This window comes from Lissotriton helveticus, chromosome 3_1 (assembly GCF_964261635.1).
Source record: "Lissotriton helveticus chromosome 3_1, aLisHel1.1, whole genome shotgun sequence".
Lineage (NCBI taxonomy): Eukaryota > Metazoa > Chordata > Amphibia > Caudata > Salamandridae > Lissotriton > Lissotriton helveticus.
The window spans coordinates 1,442,328,735-1,442,349,014 of record NC_136061.1 but is presented as its reverse complement, the minus strand read 5'-3'; the positions used below and the strand labels follow the sequence as shown (position 1 = coordinate 1,442,349,014).

The following is a 20,280-nucleotide window of genomic DNA, read 5'->3' as shown; positions in this document are numbered from 1 at the left end:
TGGATGACCGTGACATTTCTATGAGAGAACACAATGATATGTTGTTATAAGTTATTGAACTATGTCTTACAATCAACTTTTTTCAATTTAACAACGAGATTTAGTTGCTTGGTGTCGCAATGGGTGTATGCTTTTCCCCCAGCTACTCATGTTTACATGTTGGCTGGTGGGAGAAACATGTTCTCAGAACGACCCACCGGCGCTGGTGGAATCTCATAGCATATTATTGGAAATACATTGACGATGTCTGTCTAATATGGAAAGGGTCGAAGCCATGCAGTTTATTGAAGATATTAACATCAATGATTTGAATCTTAGATTTACTGCCACTATAGATAAATCTACGGTTGAATTCCTAGACGTTCCTAGACGTATTGCTATATGTCAATGGGGGTGTTTTACAGACCATGTTACACCATAATCCACTGCTGGGGACTCCATCCGTCATGCCCACAGTACACACCCCTAGCCATTTAATTAATAGCATACTGTAAGGAGAGTTTATTCGCATACGTCGTATCTGTAGTTCTGAACTTGTGTCTAGAAAGTGTCAGACAGAGGCATTCCAACGTTTTGTGAATAAAGGCTACACTAAAAAACAATTGATCTCTGCCTTGAATAAAGCTAATGCTAGACAAAGGGAAACACTTCTCCAGCCCAAGAATGAACAAATAGTTGACACAATTTATTCAGAAAGGCCAATAATTTTAACAGACAACATCCTGAGGGGAATTCTGCCTAACCTGCCAGATATCACATTCTGACGGGCTCCTTCTATGAGGGATGCCCTGGTTAAAACCATGCCTGAGGTTATAGTGAAAAGTACTTGGCTTATGAAACAAGGCTTTTTTAAATGTAGTTCCTGCCTTGCCTGCACATTTGCCAAGAATTCGACTCACTACACTACAGCTTTTAGTGACAAGGGGCCATATGCATCAAGCAAATTCGCATTCGCAAATCGGCCTTTGCGAATGCGAATTAGCAAAATGGAATGTATTAAGCAAAATCTGGTGCAAAATAAGGAATCGCAAAATTTGCGATTCCTTATTTTGCAATTGCATTTAAGGTATCGCAAATTTTGCGATTCCTTAAATGCAATGTATGTAGCAAAAAAAAAATAGCAAAATGCCCTTAAGGAATCGCAAATTACCACCAACTTCTAGTTGGTGGTAAGTTGCGAATTCCTTGAAAAATGCAAATTTTAGCATTTTTCAAAGTTCCATGTGACGCACATACATGCCCTTAGGGCATGTATGTGTGCCACATGTGCACCCATGCATATTTCAGTGGTGCAACAGGGTGTCCTTTGGATACCCCTGCACCCTTGAATTTATTCTCAATTTGCGATTTGCAAATTGCGAATCGCAAATTAAGAATAACTTCCCATTCCTTCATATGGGCCTCCTGGCCCAAAGAAATGAATGGGAAAGTATTCCTTAATTGCGATTCGCAATTTGCTAATCGCAATTAAGGAATTTTAAGAAATCGCAAAACAAATGCGATTTTGTACATACATACCCATTTGCGATTCTCAAATACCGATTTCTTAAAAATCGCTATTTGAGAATCGCAAATGGGTATCTTGATACATATGGCCCTAGATGATTGCCATCAAGGAGCACCTGACATGCCATTCCGAACACTCAATATACAAAATACGGTGCACATGTAATTTAGAATATATAGGTAGCACAAAGCTCCCTGTGCATAAGGGTATACTTCAACATGTCAGGGCGATTGTGAATTCTGACCACAATTATCCAGTGGCAAGGAATTTTAAGTCAGTTCATAACAACAAACTTAAAGACTTAGAATATACAGTCCTAGGATCTGTTCCTAACCCCGGACCGGGAGGAAATTGTGATAAATTACTCCGACAGAAAGAATCCCAGTTCATTCTAGCTCTCGATACTCGAGTACCTAATGGGTTGAATATAAATAAAGATCTTGATAACTTTTTATAAGTTCCTAAGAATATGCCCAGTACATCTAGATATCTGCACCTATGATTTTTTTGAGCCAATTTTAGTCTGTCGTCCCGCTAATGGGATCAAACTGTCTCATATATGTATATGGAGATTCCATTTGCACTTTAAGATTGCTTAGGCTTAAACAACTGCTGCAATATAAATACTTTTCTTCTGCTTATTTATTTAGTGCACTTTACCCATTTCTTTGCACAGCAGTATTTTGCACAGATCAGACGGTTGGCATGTCTTTTCATTGAAGAAATGTAGAATAGACTTCAAACAATTTAGATTTTTATGAGCAGATACTTCCTATTTTACAATCTGCGATTTTAAGTCTAATCATATTACAATTGGCAGACTGTTATTAGATGATGCATTAGCACTTTATTTTTCCAATGTGATTCTATATTCAGTCATATTGTGTTTGTCAGGCTGTCAGTTGAAGATATACCAGCACTTTATCCACATCTGCGATTTTTATGTTGAGTCATATTATGATTGACATGCTGCTATTTGAATATGCACTAGCGCTTTATATACTAATGTGACCCATTGTTTAGTCATATCACGATTGTTAGGCTGTCAGTTGAAGATGCACTTGCACTTTATCTACTAATCACTTTGGAAGTAGATCATATAACATATGCACACTTGTGCCGTTCATACCATTTCAATGATCTAATAATGCTGCTCAGAAATAATACATGAGGTAGAGATGTCTGTTCTACATAAGAGTACTGCAAACAAGGTGAAATACATTATGACATGAGACTGGCTCTGAGCGTATTCACACATAGCTATGAAACTGTGCTTTATTGAATTGTGTAATCATTCAATGCTTGTATTGATAGTAGCATTATGCACTTTATCTTATTGCAGGTGTTGCACAGTTAACAATATCTGATTTAATTGTAGGAGATCTAATATCTACATTATAAAGCATACGTTTTTCATAATACTATGTATTAATTCTAAATGCACTATGTATTAATTTCTTCGGAGCGGTTACCTGTTATCTGTATTTTACATTGCACATTTGTTTCTAACTTTCAATGTATGTGCCATAGTCTGTTGTTGAGTTCTATTGCGTAGTACTCATTCAGCCTATTTTCTACGGCTAATAGTGCACTTTATTTACTCGATTCACTTTATAAACGTCATAGTAAAATGGACGCATCATGTGACCAAGCTCCCACGAGGAGCGAAACGCGTCATGGAGGGCACTAGTCCCAGCTATTACATGCCGAAATAAATTTTGCACTGCTTTTCCATGATCACTGGTGTGGAGGTCGTTGATTTTGCCTGGGAGACACTACGAGGTCCGTGCCTGTTTGCTGCCATTCCAAGGATTGGGTCGGACAGGACTTTTTCGCTATATATATATATATATATATATATATATATATATATATATATATATATATATATATATATATATATATATATATATATATATATATAGATCACTGTAAAGGCATGCATGGAAAAAGCATGTGTGTTGTAATGGTATGTGTTGTGATAGCTTGCGAAGTAAGGCCACTTGCCTTGTAATGGCATGCTATGTAATAGCATGCATTGTAATAGTTTGGTTGTAATGGCTTTTTCCCGTGTATGTGTGATAAAGCTGCTAAGAAAGAGATCCTTTTAGGACAAAAACCCTCATTCACCCAAGGGTGACATGCTTTATCATTGGGTTCCCTTCTCACACCCAGACTGCAAGGTCCATGGTATTGGCTACAAATCACCATGAGGGAGGAGCTGAGGAATTTTTCAAGGATGAGTAATTGGATGGGGTCAGTGAGGGACAGAGTGCAAAAAGTGCAAAAAATGGTGATGAAAAAAACTATTTCCAGAGGACTGGCTAAACTTTCTTCAATTGACCACTGGAATAGGGTTAAAAAGAGGACTAGAGTTTAAACAAATTTACCCCTATCAATGGTCAACATGTTTCTGTCCATACATAGTCCCCAAAGAGGGTTCTGAGGCATTTGTCAGGAACTAAATAAATATATAGTCACTCTGAATAAGATTGTGATAACAAAAGAAAGTGTACTGCCCACCAAGGATTCAGGGTGGTCGGGATAACAATGACTTTCTGGGACCACCGGCTTTCTAAAAAAGAGAAGTGAGAGCAACTCTCCAACCACACGGTACGTCTTACACCTGGGATTAAGTAGTTGGGCACTGCAAGGCGTACCAGGTGGTTGGAAAGTGGCTCTCACTCCTCTTAATATTAGAAGGACCAGGTGGTTGAAAAAAAGTGGCTCTCACTCCTCTTAATATTAGAAGGACGGTCGTCCCAGAAAATACACAGGTCATCAAGGCCATCCCAGAATGTACATGTGCCTGCTTGGATTTATAACTAGTGCCAGCCTGCAGCATTACACCTTTATACTGCTGATGAAACTGGGACAAATGGGACCATGCTTGCAACCTTACTCTGGTGAATGAACAGGCACATCAATTACTACTCTCTAAGGCTGTACACTTGTGCTTCTGACTCAATGTGAAAAAGTGCCTCTTCTTATGCTTTTGTCTCTAATTTCTGTGAACAGATGCTGTTTTCTTGTCTTTGTGCACTGGGACACTGCTAACCAGGCCCCACTGCACTTAATACATGTGAAAATTGGTTAAACCTTAATTGACACATGTAACTTCCCTATAAGGCCACAGTACAAGGTCCAAAATTCAACTTTGGTATGGAAAGTTAAATGTCACCCATCGAATAGAGCACTACTGTGCCATCCATTAGTGCAACATGACAAACATGATTCCACGCCTGCCAATATAGCCTGACTGCAATTTTAAACTGCAACCTGACCTGTCAAAATAAAAACTTTTGGAAGTAGAAAATCCTACCTCTTAAACATTAAGAAGTCACCCCTATTTTTGGCATTTTAGCACACAAGACAGGGTGCATAGTATTTAAAAATAGGGTATGTACAAACTTAAAGTTAATTTGTCCTTCCCATGACTAGATCTCAAAAGATAGTTTCATTGTAGAAAGGCTGGTTGGTCCATAGAGAAAGAATGGCGAGCAATAAAAAAACCAATTCTGCTATATCAGGGGGACCAGAAAGAAATATAATTGTAGTGTAGTTCCTATCTTCCCAATAGGCTCTGCGCATTGGAATAATACCTACAGCAGTAAAGGCCTAGGCCAGACGTTAACTAGGTCTACTACTGTCGATACTAGACTTAAGTTTTGGGTTTGCCAGCGTAGCTCAGAGTTCGCTAGAAACTTTCTCGAATGTTCAAGGAGGAATTAACTTCCCTGATTAGACAAGAAGGGATTTAGTTTCTGACAACCATAGAACATGACAACTTTGCTCTCCCCTAATCAAGAGTCAATCTCGAGAGTCGTGTGAACAAAAGGCAAATTATTTTACTCAGTCAGTACGTGCATTCTTAGTCTCATCAGAATGTAGAGAAAAGGAAGAGACGGGCGTGTTCAATAAAAAGGTGTTATTTATTGATCAGTCTCTTTTCTCATACAAGAGAAATGGATCGATATTATTGCAATACTTATAGCTAAGTAAAGTGCATACATTAAAAGCAATAGTATAAAGTAATACTGTAAAAACATTGATATGGTTTCTAAGCCATATGATGTTTAAAATGAATAAAATATATTTACATACACATATACATTTGACTAAACGTACTCAACTGGTGTTTCTAGATACGCCTACCCCGTGTACCTGACCTAAGCCTAATACGTGGGCGGGAATAGAAAGTTACAGTTTAAGTTAAGTTTGTTTTTGCCAAGTGAATAACTAAAGAATTCTCTGTGAGGGGTTATTCAGTTCTGTACCTGGAAGTTAGGATGAATGAGGAATGGTATCTCTCTCTCTGGTCTCGATATTCCAGGCTGCCTGCGAGGGCTACCCGGAAACGCCAGTGCTGGATTCTCGGCAGGAGAAAGCAGCTTCTCTCAGCGCGTCAGGAAGGCGGGGCTGCTGCCAGCGGGGTCTGCTCTGCTCTCGGTTTCGGCAAGTATGGCTGCTCCGTCTCGTCACCACGCGTGTGTTTGCATAGGGCAAGATCAGTAATATTTATACCTTTAAGGTGCCGAGATTGACGTAAGGATGGACATAGATACGTCAATAAAGATGTCATACGATTTGCTCGTTAGCACATTCTTTTACTAAAGTTCTCGGTGAAATCAAAACAATGGCCGCAGGGTTTTGCCCAGGTTGTCATAGGTTTGATTTGTTATGAGAACTCCGTATGCCTTATCAGGGGCTGGAGGAATATCGCTTGTCTAATTAGATCGCAAGCGTTATGACCTAATCAGATAACACGTTCCTGTGCCGTAGTGTGACTGCGTCAGATAACGGTATCTGCATCATGGGGAATTTCTGCCTCATGGGCTGACTGCTAGTTAACTTGTTGGTTTGTTTAACTAGAATAGGGTCAGGAATAGGGGGATCGATTCAGAACCGATAGGAATACATGACACCCACTCCACGCTAACTATGGACATATTTACTAATCTAGGCATAGTATAACATAGTACAACATACTATAGAGTAGTGTGTATACCTTACCACCCCAAAATACATAAATGCATTTTGAAATTTTCAAATATACTGAAAAGAAATTGCAGACATATATATATGGTATGCACTCAAGCTGTAGAAAAATGCTAAAGTAATCGCATTTGTATACATTATTGCTTATTTGGTATATGAGAATTACACATGAAATGATTTCTTACAGAAAAAAGTTTCGAGACCATTCCATCACAGAATAAAATATCTTTATGAACATGCCAGCGGGCAGCTAATGTCTATAAGCTATCTAAAAAAAAATGTTGTATTAGAAACCTTAGTTCTTTAAGAATGGTTCTTACTTTAAGCAGAAGATAGTGTCCCGAAAAATATGCAAAAATATTTTGGGGCTGCTGGAAAAACTGCTGTCCGTGAACTGGAGCGAAAATGTTCATGTGACTTTATTTTTTAAAGTTGAAGGCCGAATTCAGGGAACGCCGTGTGCGAGCTTGCTCAAAAGTTTCTATTTCTGTTCGGGTGAGAACATCATATCATTTAGGCTTTCGAAAAAACTGTCAACAGCTTCCTGGGAAAGTTCCACTAACTCGGAAATAGGTGTAATCATGCATTCTTGCGCATGATTGTCTCCATTGACATTCTGATTTGCATTACTGACAGAAGGTCGTACCTGTTCGATGCTGCTTTCATCTTGAACTTCACTACCTATCAATCGTAGTGGTGAAGCTTCCACGAATGCCGTCATCAGGATTGGTAGCCTTTGAGGGCAGCACAAAGCATGAACCTTAATCGGGCTCAACAATGTTTCTGCATCCATCGGCGCATCCGATCGTAGCGTCAGACAGGTGTCTAACACGCATTCTTCTCCGCATAGCAGACACCTCAATACAGGTAAAACACATCTTTGCCACATTGGTCGAAATGATAGAAACCAAGTCATGTTCAGGTCTCTAAGCCGGGAGAGTCCCAGGATTTTTGATATCCGGTCCCGGTATCCAATGGCTAGGATTGTTTCTTCCCTTGTCGCAAGAGTTTTGTCTGTGACATGGGTTGCCATAACGAAAAATAAGGACTAAGAATAGGATTCCTGCAATTAGTCCCAGGATCAGGGGAAGTCCGCCAAAAATCGAATGGACGAAATCTGGAAAAATACCCAGTATGGCTTTGAATGGTGTTAATGCCATCGAAAATACTGTCTTAAATACCTTTGAGACCCCATTGGTATCAGAAATATTTAAGATTTCATTCAGGATTTCCGCGAAATGTACGGGGGAATTAGTTGATAATAATGTATGTATCTCTGCAGTCGTCCTTGCGACTTGTAGATCATACGTTTCTTTTGATGACGAGAGCCTGGTAGGCGTCTGAAGAAGGACTGTTTCATTCTGCTTAAAGTATCTATTCGAATAGAAGTAATTTTCAAATCGGGCCATGCCCTTGCCTCCCTGTCTGGGAAGGAGCTGGGGAACAATGTGCGTCCACAGCACTTGACCTTCGCAGTAGTAGTTACTAGATAAGGAGTCCCGGGCATAAGACTACAACATCTGCGGTCTACAATAAGAATGTAACTCCCATTATAGAGTCTTTGAAAGAATGGTTCTATTTCTGTTGCAGGTGCGCCTTGCTGGTGACATGAAAGGTTGTATGAATTCCCTTCACAGGCTCCATGCAAACTAATTCCGTTACACAGAAGCGTGCCGCTTAGTGACATCTCACAATTGTTGCCACTAAGAAACACTTTCTGTCCTTTATTACTGACACATGCATGTGAATAGGGCAGGTTCCAAGTTGTTTTAAGGTACCCCTTTCCCAATTTCTCGTACATGCCAGCCTGTATATATTTTTGGCAGTATTGAAACCTAAAGGTTGAGATTGGAATATTTATGATTCCGTGTATTATCCATTCACTGACAGGTCGTTCTGACATTGTCATTGGTAATCTTTCTAGTTTTTCAATGCTCAAGATTGTATAATCAGCACCCTTTTGTGCCATACCGATTTGTCTATCAGTAAGGTTAAAGATTTGGAATAGTGACGTTGTGTTGATTAAACGCCAAGGCACATAGCCTGAACGCAGATTTTGTAACGTCCAGCCAAGCTGTACAATAGAACGCAATTGTGACTGACCATGTTGTAATAACAGTAAGTCTTGCGATAATATATCGATTGCTGACGACACAATGCTGTCCAATGAAAAAATTCTGGAGGACAGAGTCATTAACCCATTGTCCACTACAGAAAGTGATTTTTCCAAATTAATACGGTCAATTTCCCGTATTCTCTCTGCTGTTTCAATTTGAGTAACCTTCCAGGCCTCATTGTATGCTGCATATACAGAGGCTGCTATGAAACGTTTTTGACGCTGTTTGCGTGGTCCCAAAGTGAAATCACGCAAGTCAGCACCATCAGTAAGTAAAGTTAGGTGTTGCTTAATTTCAGCCAGTGTGGAAGTTTGTAGCCATTGAAGGCATAATTTGCCCACACTGTAGGTGGTAATTATCCCTGGGTGATGTCTTTGGGGATATCTAGGGTCTGGCCTGGTCATTTTGAACCCCTGTGTTTTGTTCAGGAATCTGTCTTGACAGTTATTAGTATCTGTGGGCCAGATCAACCACTGTTTCCAATTTGGATGTGTTCTGTTTTGGTTTAATATATGGTTTACGTCTATCTCTTCATCTGTATCAGAGTTATTGCTAAACATTGTTGGCTTTGGAATAGACGGTTTAATTAAATCTTTGATTTTGGCTAGACCAAGACAGGTGGTTTGTTGAACAGTGTCATTTAAAAATATCATTTGTTCTGGGATCATGCAGGCTCTAAACAAAGCTTCTATACCCTGTACTTGCCATTCTTTTGTACCCCAAACACTTTTCAATTCAACATTTTTGTCCCAATAATCAAATCCAAAAGTATTCATTTGTTCAAAAAATGAGTCTGAATATAACAATTTTGTGTTGGTTATCATGGTTTTGGTTCCTGTCTTGTTTGACAATTTAAAATAAAATGTTTCAGCATTACTTGTGTTAAAACCTGAAAATTATGAATATTTGTCGTAAACAGTTCTTGAGCTCCCTTTTGGAGGTGTTGCACAATGTTCCCATTGATTATAATTTAAAACATTTCTAGGTTGTGCAGATCTATGTAAAAAGTGGTTACCATAGTGGTTATAGCAATACATACTGTCATAATTTGTAGAACCCTGCAAATAATCATGTTTGGTAAATTTAGCAGACATTACTAAGTCAGACATCATGTTATTAATGCTTTCGAAGTCCCAATCATCAGCAAATGAGTTTGGTTTTGCAAAGTCACTCAATGAGATCTTAATTTGGTGTGGATATTTCAGGATCTCGACCGGACCATACATTTCATAGTCAGTGTTGTCCCAGGCTACCCCACCAGGTATTGGATTGGCTGTGAAGTTGGCTGAAGAAAGTTCTCTTTTCTCGACGTGTGAAGATGTGTGTGGTTTGAGGATCAAGTTGATTTTCTGACTTGCTGTGTCCATTTTAGCATATTTTCCCTCAATGAAGCGTCCCAAAGTAAGTACCATGATGAGCCAAAGTATGAGGATAAATGCACCAAAACCCACCCAAAATTCAATCCATGGAGAAATCAGATATGTTTCTTTCAGTTGTTTCAAAAGTTCCTTAGCTTTGTCTTTAAAGGATTTTGATGAAGGCTGTGTCTTTGATTCACTGAAGCCTTCAGAGGAATCATCGAAGTTTATGAAGTAGCCGGATGCAGTTCTGTCAATTGTTCCAATTGGTTCAGGATTTTTGTTTCTTGCATTGTCACTTGGTACTTCATTATAGAGTGGTGTGTCTCTGCTAAATGTTTTTATTTGGGTATTCAGAGGTCTTAGTTCTATTGCATTGTTGCATAGTCCTTGTTGTTCTTCTGTAGGCGTTTCGAATGTGATGAGCCTCTTCGTTAGGACCTCTGTACTGGTAGCAAACCTTGGTGTTCTGCTACTTATTGGGAGTCCACTTGGCCTTCTGTTTGTTATCGGCCACATGTTGTGGTTTTACCAGGTCGATGGATACAACTCGGTTCTCCTTTTTACCAGCAAGTGGCGGTAGTACAACTGATCTTGTCCCGTTGACAGACAAGACAGGAACTGCTTTTCTGTAAGAAGGCCCAAATTCCTTCTTTACCGCGATCTTTTCCCTGACTAGATCCCCGACTTTTGGAATCCAGACAGGTCTTGCTGGGACAGGTGGTGGTTCTTCAGTGGTTGTTGGCTGTTGTTTCAACTTTATGTTGCTTAGGTCTTTTCTTGTTTTGTTTAAGTCCTGCAAAATAGCCAAACGGTCTTTGATATCAAAGCTTTTTTCTTTCACCACTGAAGTCTGACTATCAATGTCAGAGATCATCATCCTAGTTCCAAATAATAATTCGTACGCACTGAATCCCTTCAGAGAATTTCTTGGCAAGTTATTGAGACTACGTTGGACACTTATTAGATGTTTGACCCACCCAGCTCCCGAACCTAATATCCTTTCCGCTATAGATTGCTTTATGTCTTGGTTTTTTCTTTACACCATCCCGTACCCTCAGGAAGGAAGTGAGAAGATTCCCGCTGGACTGTGCTCATTCGGCCATGTTTCCCCCCAGGCTGGTGTACCTGAGTGAAAACAATGTTCGAACGTAGCATGCTCTTAGCGTATATGCCATTTAGACTCGCAAATCTTTGTATAGCAGTCCGGACGTCAGCCGAGTGCTGGTGATCTACATTATAAGTGGAAACTAGCCTGTATATGTTAATCGCAAGCCATTCTTTTTACTGGTAATATTATCTGCCGTAATACGACGAGGTATCAAACTGTTTCTCTCCCCACTGCGATCTCTATTGCAGTTTGGGCAGCGTTTTACAAACATGGTGTGACGCAGGCTCATGCCTGGCCACCAGTACCGTGATTGTAATTCTTCCAGTGAATTTTTTAATTTAAGGTGTCTGAGACCCTCGCCCATGTGTGCGTCTGCGATTAACAAGTTTCTCCTGTCCATGTTTGGAATCACTCTATCCCCCACTTCAGGGATTCGAGCAAAAGGGACGGAGTTTGCATCGATTATGTATGTATAATTGAGTGGATAGTTGATCGGTAACGCTGAGCAGTCGCCTTTTGATGACGTTTTCACCGCCAGCACTGTTTCACCGTCAATGTATTTTAATGTACGCTTTTTTCGAACTACGGGAGCCGATTTAGTGGCTGCCGCTGCGGCTGTTTCAGCCAATGAATTCCCTACAACGTGAACGCCATCACGTTGATGACTCAGTGAGTGAGTCACGTGAGTCTTTGGTAGCTCTTTCTGTAAAAGAGCTATTTGTTCCCAGAGCAGTTTCTGCTTTATTGGTGCATCTGTGTCATCTTTGTAACCGTTTTGAATCCATGTCTGCAAATCGCTGTTATATGATTTGACGCAGTAATATGAATCTGACACTATAAGTGTCGGGAATTCGCGATCCGCATTATCTAGCGCGATTTTCAATGCTATTATTTCAGTTTGTTGTTCTGAATTACTTTCTACTGAGTGTGTCTTTGTTAATAGAGGTTTTAGTTTACCTCCGCGCCACACTTCTTTTGTAATCTCACATGTGGGGTTGTATGCTTGTTCTCCCCAAACGGACGGTTGAGCATGTCCGTCTGTATAGATTACACAGGCGTAATGTCGTAGAGGCAGAATGTCGATTGGCAGAGGATATGTTTCTTCATATTCTAGATTTTTTAATTCTTCTAGTTCTCAAAAAATTGTCAACCATGCTATACTTGATAATTCATATCCTTCGTATAGGATTTTCAGATGGGCAATTCTGGATTTTTTAAAGTTGAATTTGTAACCCTCTGCAGCGAACCCAAGTATTATGGTGTTCACTCTTTTCAAGTGAGTCTCCAAGTCATCATCTGTTAAGTAAATGTCATCGACATAAGATAATGCTTCATCATCATATAGATGAAGTAATTCTGTTACTCTCGCTGAGAATACCCCCGGGCTGTTCTTGTACCCCTGGGCTAACCGACAGAATTGTTTTTGAGTGCCATTTACTGAGAATGCAGTTAAATATCTGCTCTCTGGTGCTATGTTTTGACAAAAGAATCCATTGGAGATGTCCAAGGTTGTTTTGTATTTTTTGCGCACTATGTTATTCATTAGTGCAGCACTGTGTGAGTTTTGCACTGCAAAAGTTTTGCAACATGTGTTAAGGTGTCGGTAATCCAAAACTAGACGATATGAATTGTCTGGTTTGGAGACCGGAAACAAAGGGTTGTTCATTTGTGAGGTGCAAGTTTCAATCACCCCCTGGTATTCTAGCTGATCTAGTATTTCATTTACCTGTTTTTTAGCTTCTTGCTTAATTGGGTACTGCCTTTGTGCAGTAGGTTGTGATTTTAACTGGATTTTGTGAGGAGGGGAGTCCTCATCCCATCCTACATGATTTTTATATAAAGCAGGTGCTAGAGCCACTGCCCACTTTCTAGCAAGTGTGTATTTTTTATGAATTGGGATATGATTCGAGAAGGCCGGCATAATTACTTCTTTGCCATGAGGGCACTCCCTGACAAACTCTGGTGGCCAGTCTTTTTCAGCTAGAAGGATATCATAGCCCTTGGAGAGATTATCCCAAAATAGTCCCCTTATTTTCCTAGTCTTATCTCCCTCTATACGTAATGTTATCTCGTATATCTTGTGAGGTTTGCTAACCCTGGTGTCTGCAGTTTCCACTTGAAGATATTCATTCGTGTCCACTGTCTCCAGATGATTCATAAGGACTTTGCGAGCTATGCTCACTTCTGCTGCGCTGTCTAGCATTGTCTGAGCCCATTCTCCATTTTTCAGTTGTGTCCTCAGTTTTCTCGGCATTGTTAACTACCTTGATACTGGCTACCTTCTTTTTTGGAAATTGTAATTTCTTTTTTAGCTGAGCAGGTTCCTTGTCTTTGGACTTGGTGTGCTCTTCTCTTTGTTCTGATCTTCCTCTTCTTTCCGATTTCTGCGAGGAATTCTGAAAAGATTGAGAGGGACGTGTATCAATGTCTTGATATCTATCAGGCTTCTTTATATTATCCCTATTTCTAAGGTTATATCTTTTCCCAGAGGGGTCACTCTAGGGTGACCTGTGTCTCTGGTTCGGAGATTTCTCCCTTCGCCTAGGAGACCTTCCTCGGGACTAGAATTTCTTTTCTTTTGGATTGGATTGTTTGTTTCCATCCCAGTTCTTTTTTGGTGAATTATTATTAAAAATATTTTTTCTGGACTTTCAGTCAGTTGCGGTTTTACTGGTATTCCACCTAAACTATCTCTACCTAGTTCCTCATAGGATTTTTCTATGATTCTGGCAATTTCAGCTGGTTGGTCTGCTATATCTGTCTCTTTTAACCTCTGGCGGATCGCCACGTTGGCTGCTTCACCTTTTATGTTGGCTAATAATATAGCCGAGACCTGCTTGAAGTCTTTCAGTAATTTCATACCAAGAGTTAAAGCGGGCTCTGGACCGTATTCGTCTTGAATTTGTTTTAGCACATCTGGTATCACCGAAATGGATGGAACACCGTGCGTTTTTGTGTAGATGGAAGCAAAGACTGTACCCCAAGTGTCACAGTCCTCAATGTGTGGTGCGATTCCCATTGGGAGACAGATAGTCAGAATCCTGTGTTTTTCTAATGGGGTGGTGTCAGGAAACACCGCCTCTATTTGGGTAATTTTCTGTGCCAACCAGAATGGTATTTGTTCCCGTTTAGCCGGTACTTTACCTAGGCAAGACTGGATGTTCTGTGGTGTAATTTTATTTGTGTTCCCCTGGTGAGGGGTCAGCTGTGGAAGTTTAATCGCTGGCTGAATTGTTGAAGTCCGCATCACATACTGAACTAATTGTCTATGAATTTTTATTAATTGTTTTAGTTGTACTAAAAGATCTGCTGCAGGCATTCTTTCGAAGTCTGGATGTGGTGTGTATCCGGCTAGGACCGGCCACGTTGCTCCTGGTCTACCTAAAGGACCGAGCCTGGTGATGTGATTATTATGTTTTAGGGCGCCATCAAATAAGAGCAAATGCTCTTGGAATTTGAGTGGTACTTCCACCTCCTCAAAAGGAGTGTACTCATTAGGAGGTTCCTCTATTTTGTAATAGTGGAAGTACTTTGTTACAGCATTAGCTGCTGGAAAATGTATCCATGAATAATATACCTCTGTCTGCCGATATTCGTGTGCCTCAATTACGAATATGACTGTGCCACCTCTAGGTGTCAGTCCATTTTCTATAAGTTTTAGAGTTATAGATCTCCTTTTGATGACCGGAATGAGTATTATCCGCATCTGCTGCTTGCATGGTAGCATCAGCATCTGCGAGTTCAGTTGCTAATCTAACTGCCTCTCTTTCTTCTTCATTTTCTGACATTTTACTGTCCTGAAGGTTATTTTGTTTGTTTGCAGATCAGGTTTCTTATGGAAACAGAGATTAGATGCACAATTTTTTGGAACTGTTTATCCTTCAACGTTGACTATACCAAGAACCATACATAGGAGTTCCCTCCTGCGAGGTTTTGGAGGATATTACCTTTCACCCATTCCAGACGTCTTTGGAGTATTGTGGGAAAAGGGGTCTGAGTGAGAAAGCACGACTGAGTTACTCTAAATGTCTTACGTTAGTTTTATCGCCCTTTCCAAACGCGTTGGGCGCTATGTAGTGTAGTTCCTATCTTCCCAATAGGCTCTGCGCATTGGAATAATACCTACAGCAGTAAAGGCCTAGGCCAGACGTTAACTAGGTCTACTACTGTCGATACTAGACTTAAGTTTTGGGTTTGCCAGCGTAGCTCAGAGTTCGCTAGAAACTTTCTCGAATGTTCAAGGAGGAATTAACTTCCCTGATTAGACAAGAAGGGATTTAGTTTCTGACAACCATAGAACATGACAACTTTGCTCTCCCCTAATCAAGAGTCAATCTCGAGAGTCGTGTGAACAAAAGGCAAATTATTTTACTCAGTCAGTACGTGCATTCTTAGTCTCATCAGAATGTAGAGAAAAGGAAGAGACGGGCGTGTTCAATAAAAAGGTGTTATTTATTGATCAGTCTCTTTTCTCATACAAGAGAAATGGATCGATATTATTGCAATACTTATAGCTAAGTAAAGTGCATACATTAAAAGCAATAGTATAAAGTAATACTGTAAAAACATTGATATGGTTTCTAAGCCATATGATGTTTAAAATGAATAAAATATATTTACATACACATATACATTTGACTAAACGTACTCAACTGGTGTTTCTAGATACGCCTACCCCGTGTACCTGACCTAAGCCTAATACGTGGGCGGGAATAGAAAGTTACAGTTTAAGTTAAGTTTGTTTTTGCCAAGTGAATAACTAAAGAATTCTCTGTGAGGGGTTATTCAGTTCTGTACCTGGAAGTTAGGATGAATGAGGAATGGTATCTCTCTCTCTGGTCTCGATATTCCAGGCTGCCTGCGAGGGCTACCCGGAAACGCCGGTGCTGGATTCTCGGCAGGAGAAAGCAGCTTCTCTCAGCGCGTCAGGAAGGCGGGGCTGCTGCCAGCGGGGTCTGCTCTGCTCTCGGCTTCGGCAAGTATGGCTGCTCCGTCTCGTCACCACGCGTGTGTTTGCATAGGGCAAGATCGGTAATATTTATACCTTTAAGGTGCCGAGATTGACGTAAGGATGGACATAGATACGTCAATAAAGATGTCATACGATTTGCTCGTTAGCACATTCTTTTACTAAAGTTCTCGGTGAAATCAAAACAATGGCTGCAGGGTTTTGCCCAGGTTGTCATAGGTTTGATTTGTTATGAGAACTCCGTATGCCTTATCAGGGGCTGGAGGAATATCGCTTGTCTAATTAGATCGCAAGCGTTATGACCTAATCAGATAACACGTTCCTGTGCCGTAGTGTGACTGCGTCAGATAACGGTATCTGCATCATGGGGAATTTCTGCCTCATGGGCTGACTGCTAGTTAACTTGTTGGTTTGTTTAACTAGAATAGGGTCAGGAATAGGGGGATCGATTCAGAACCGATAGGAATACATGACATAATAATTGTTTTAATATTTATTGAAAGTGCAACTCAATATTAGGGGAAAGGGACTTATGGAAAGTTACCTTTTCCCTACCAAAAACTCCAAGAGGTTTATTAGCATTACCCTCCAATTGTTATCTTTCTGTTAAATGGCCCTGATGAGCTCTGAAAACTGCTCACAAAGCAAAGACAATGGTTTGCATGTGGTGAGGTGTTTTGTACCTCTGGGAGGAAGACCAGTGATACAGTGCCCAGGAGCTTTATTCCCTTCAAAATGACCTCCTTTTCACACATGCATCTAGCTCACACCTGAACAGTCCCTCACGTTTGTTGTACCAGTCAGGCAGGCACCAGACCCAATGAGGTGAAAGCTGGCCTCATGAAATCGTTTGGAGTTAACATGGAGGAGGTTACTGCTCATTATTCTAACCACACTTCTGGGTGGGCAAACGCTTTGTGCACAAGGGAAGAAGAGTTTCTTCATCTTAAATTAAGTAACTGAGGTTCACTGTGGGGTTGTGTGCAGTTAGGTACATGTGAACTACTGAAAAAGTGATTAGGGTTGCCCTCGGAACATTTAACCTATTGGTTAGGGAGAACCAGGAGTCACCCAGGTCCACAAGCAAGTAGCAGGCATAAATGGGGCATCTCCAAACACTTTTTTTCAGAACAGTTCTGGACCTGTGGAAGATCAGAGTAAGGACTGCACCTACTGTTTAAAACCTGTGAGGAGATCTGAGGGGCCATATATGTTCCCTCTTGCACTCAGGACAAAGAAGTGGACTCAAAGGATCAGTTGGCTGACCTCTTGTGTAAGCTCAGTGCCACAACAAGCAGCAAGAGGCCTATTTTCTGAAGAACCTAGCCGACCAGTTCCAATGGGACCTGCCCTGGATCCTCCTGGTGGCCTTTGGAGGAGTGAGTTGTGTTTCCAAGTGTTGTTCCTGAGGTCCTGGATCCCTTTGCTGTTCTAACTGAACTTTTCCTCACATCTATGAAAACCTGGGACTTAGAAACTTTTTGGACCTAAAGATCTCTGAAGGACCGTGACAAACTTCTCAAGCTGTCCTGCCCAAAGCATGTTCCCACTGGGCTGTAGAAACAGGTTGCTCCCACTTGTTTTTGGGTGGTGATGTGTGTACATATCAGATATGTTACATGAATCCAATGGAGATAGACTCGCCTGAAGATAGGATGACAGGAAACTATTCCTTTCAAGATTTCAGCTTTACATACACCACAAGCATTTTCAAATGCAGCATGATCTCAGAATGGTCTCCCTGTTCACATTCTCTCATATTCAATGGAGTTAAACATGAATGCATTTTGTTCACCCATCTTTAATCGATTTTGCTGTTAGTTTGTATATCGCATAAAAACGTTATTGTCTTTATTTTTTTTTAGCGTTTTATATAGCATGAACTAGACCCGAGACATCATGTATCAGAGCGCTTTTCATGAGCACCAGTTTCGTTACATGAGGACACATTCATTTTTGTTAGCCACAGGGAGATTAAGTGATTTGCCTAGAATCACAGGATGTTGAGCGTCGCTGCTGAGACTCAAACCCGGTTCCCCAGCTTTGAGGTCAACCACTCTAGCGGTAAGGCTACATCATCTCGCCCAAAACTCCATGTTTGCATTTCATAATTTCCAATCTGCTTAATATCATTTTACATATTGTTAATGTTAGTAAACGGTTTATTAGTTTCAGATGAATAAATACCACAACCACTAATGTGAGAAGAATGTTACACCAGCCTTTCCATCTGATCACACTAGGTTTGAATTTACCAAAGTGATCTATGACCTTCCATATTCCAACTGCAGAGGTTTCTAGGGTGAGGGGAAGAAAGGGGATTGAATCTCATTAAGAGAGAAGCTCAGGACATGGGAAATGGGGTGCTTGATTCGATATTTATCCTTGCCTCCTAAGAAGATCATAGCTATATTACATACCTTGTGATGAATAGGTGATGTTAGCTATGTCAAAACTCATCTCAGCGATGGATCCACAACTAGCTTCAGAGAGGGTTCCTTTCACCGTTACCGGGGTGATGCCAGGGTGCCTTAAAGCTGCTTTCAGTGGAGCATGTTGGTTGTAAAGGAAAGATGATAAGCATCCCACAAAACCATATCTATTTGCTTTCAAGACTTCGGAATCCAATCCTGAGACATCTGCCAAATAAAAGTCATACTTTACTTTTTAAAAGGTAAACATCAACGCCAGTTAGTTTTAAACATATATTTTAATTCTCACAGATTATTGACGACAGCCCCTTCAAATATTCTCCAACGTAATTTAAGGTTTTTTCTTCATGGAGGCCTTCCACCTCTAGCATCCACTTTAGCCATAATGACTTAAATTCTTCCCCATCCCATATGTTAATTGAACATTACTTTTATTCTGATTTAGAGTTTAGAAGATGAGGGACATCCGCCAAAAGTAGGCAAATGTCCTGTTTCCCTTATTCAGAGCGTATACATTGCTGTACATTCTTAAAAGGGCAGACAGAGCATCTGTCTATATATGTTGGTTGCCTTGCATCCTCCAAACACTAAACCCCGGACATTCTACTGCCTCTACTCTCATATACAGTGGTATATTGCTTTTTATGCTGGGTTTTTATCTTCAAACACAAGTAGATGTAGGCAGTGTGTATTTGTGTCCTCTGAAAAGCACCTTTTCCTATTACAACGAGTTGTCTTATACACAAGATACTTTTTTTTAAGCACAAACAATCAGACATCATTTATGGGGCTTGCCAACATCGATTATAAGCTTTTCGAAACACAGTCTAGTAACATATGTGGATTTTTCATCAATTTCCAAAATATGTTTTTGTTTGCTGCGCAGTCACAATTTCCATGTTTAATAAAACAGTGCAGAGCTTTGGTTGAATTTACTTTGAGATAATGGGAATTTTCAATATCGGTACATTGTGTGGCACGGAAGCCTGAGTTTGAAAAGAAATGCAGTAAGACACCTTCTGACAGATATCCTGTCCACCTTACTACAAGTGGCATGGGATAGAATGAAGGATGTACTGCAGACTGGATATCTGTCATGCTTGCCACAAAAAAACCTGTCTGTAAACCTCTAAATTAGGTCCTAAATGTTTTACTTGATTAGAGTTCTGACGCATCAACCTCCTTTAAACAATACACAGATAGTCAGGGATGCTGAATGAATGTCGGAAAGTTCTGAGGATGTTTAACAAAATGTCCATGGGACATTTATGAGGTTCAAGTGCTTAAAAAAGATCATAACTTTTTCTAAACAGATCTGCACTAAGTTTGCCAATGATGTGGCTTACAAGAACACAGGTTCTGTTGGTTTAGTGATAGGCACTGTTCTTCAGTAGGTAAATGTTAATATATGTGAATAAAAATATAGTATAATTTACGGAAACTAACTACTGCAAAAATGCACCTCCATTTCTTAGTCATACAGAACTCAAGACTGATAGCATTGAAATAGAAAATGTAAATATTCGTTTTTAGGCTTTTGGAACCCCTTATGACATTTGTCATCAGTTCAGTTGACTTAAAGCAGGTGTGAAAAAACCAGTCCCATCAGAAGTGCACTTACATATCAAATATTTCTTTATTCGGTTGTAAAAAAACAAATTAAAGCACAAAATCCCCCGCATAAAATACAAAGCATGTTGCACATTTGCATATTAAAAACACAATAAAATGGTTTTAAAAACAAGTTGGACAATGTATAAAAACAATTCATAAAAAAAAAATCGAAGG

The 20,280-nt window shown here is 40.1% G+C and overlaps 1 protein-coding gene across 1 annotated transcript in view; it reads right to left on the bottom strand.

Annotated features, from left to right (window-relative positions):
* The window catches only part of LOC144824265 (contactin-associated protein-like 5), a 1,259,345-nt gene that overhangs the window by 43,993 nt on the left and 1,195,072 nt on the right, over positions 1-20,280 (bottom strand). The window contains exon 22 of the mRNA XM_078683400.1: positions 18,481-18,699. Coding sequence (XP_078539526.1) covers positions 18,481-18,699 — 219 coding nt within the window. The remainder of the gene's footprint in view (positions 1-18,480; positions 18,700-20,280) is intronic.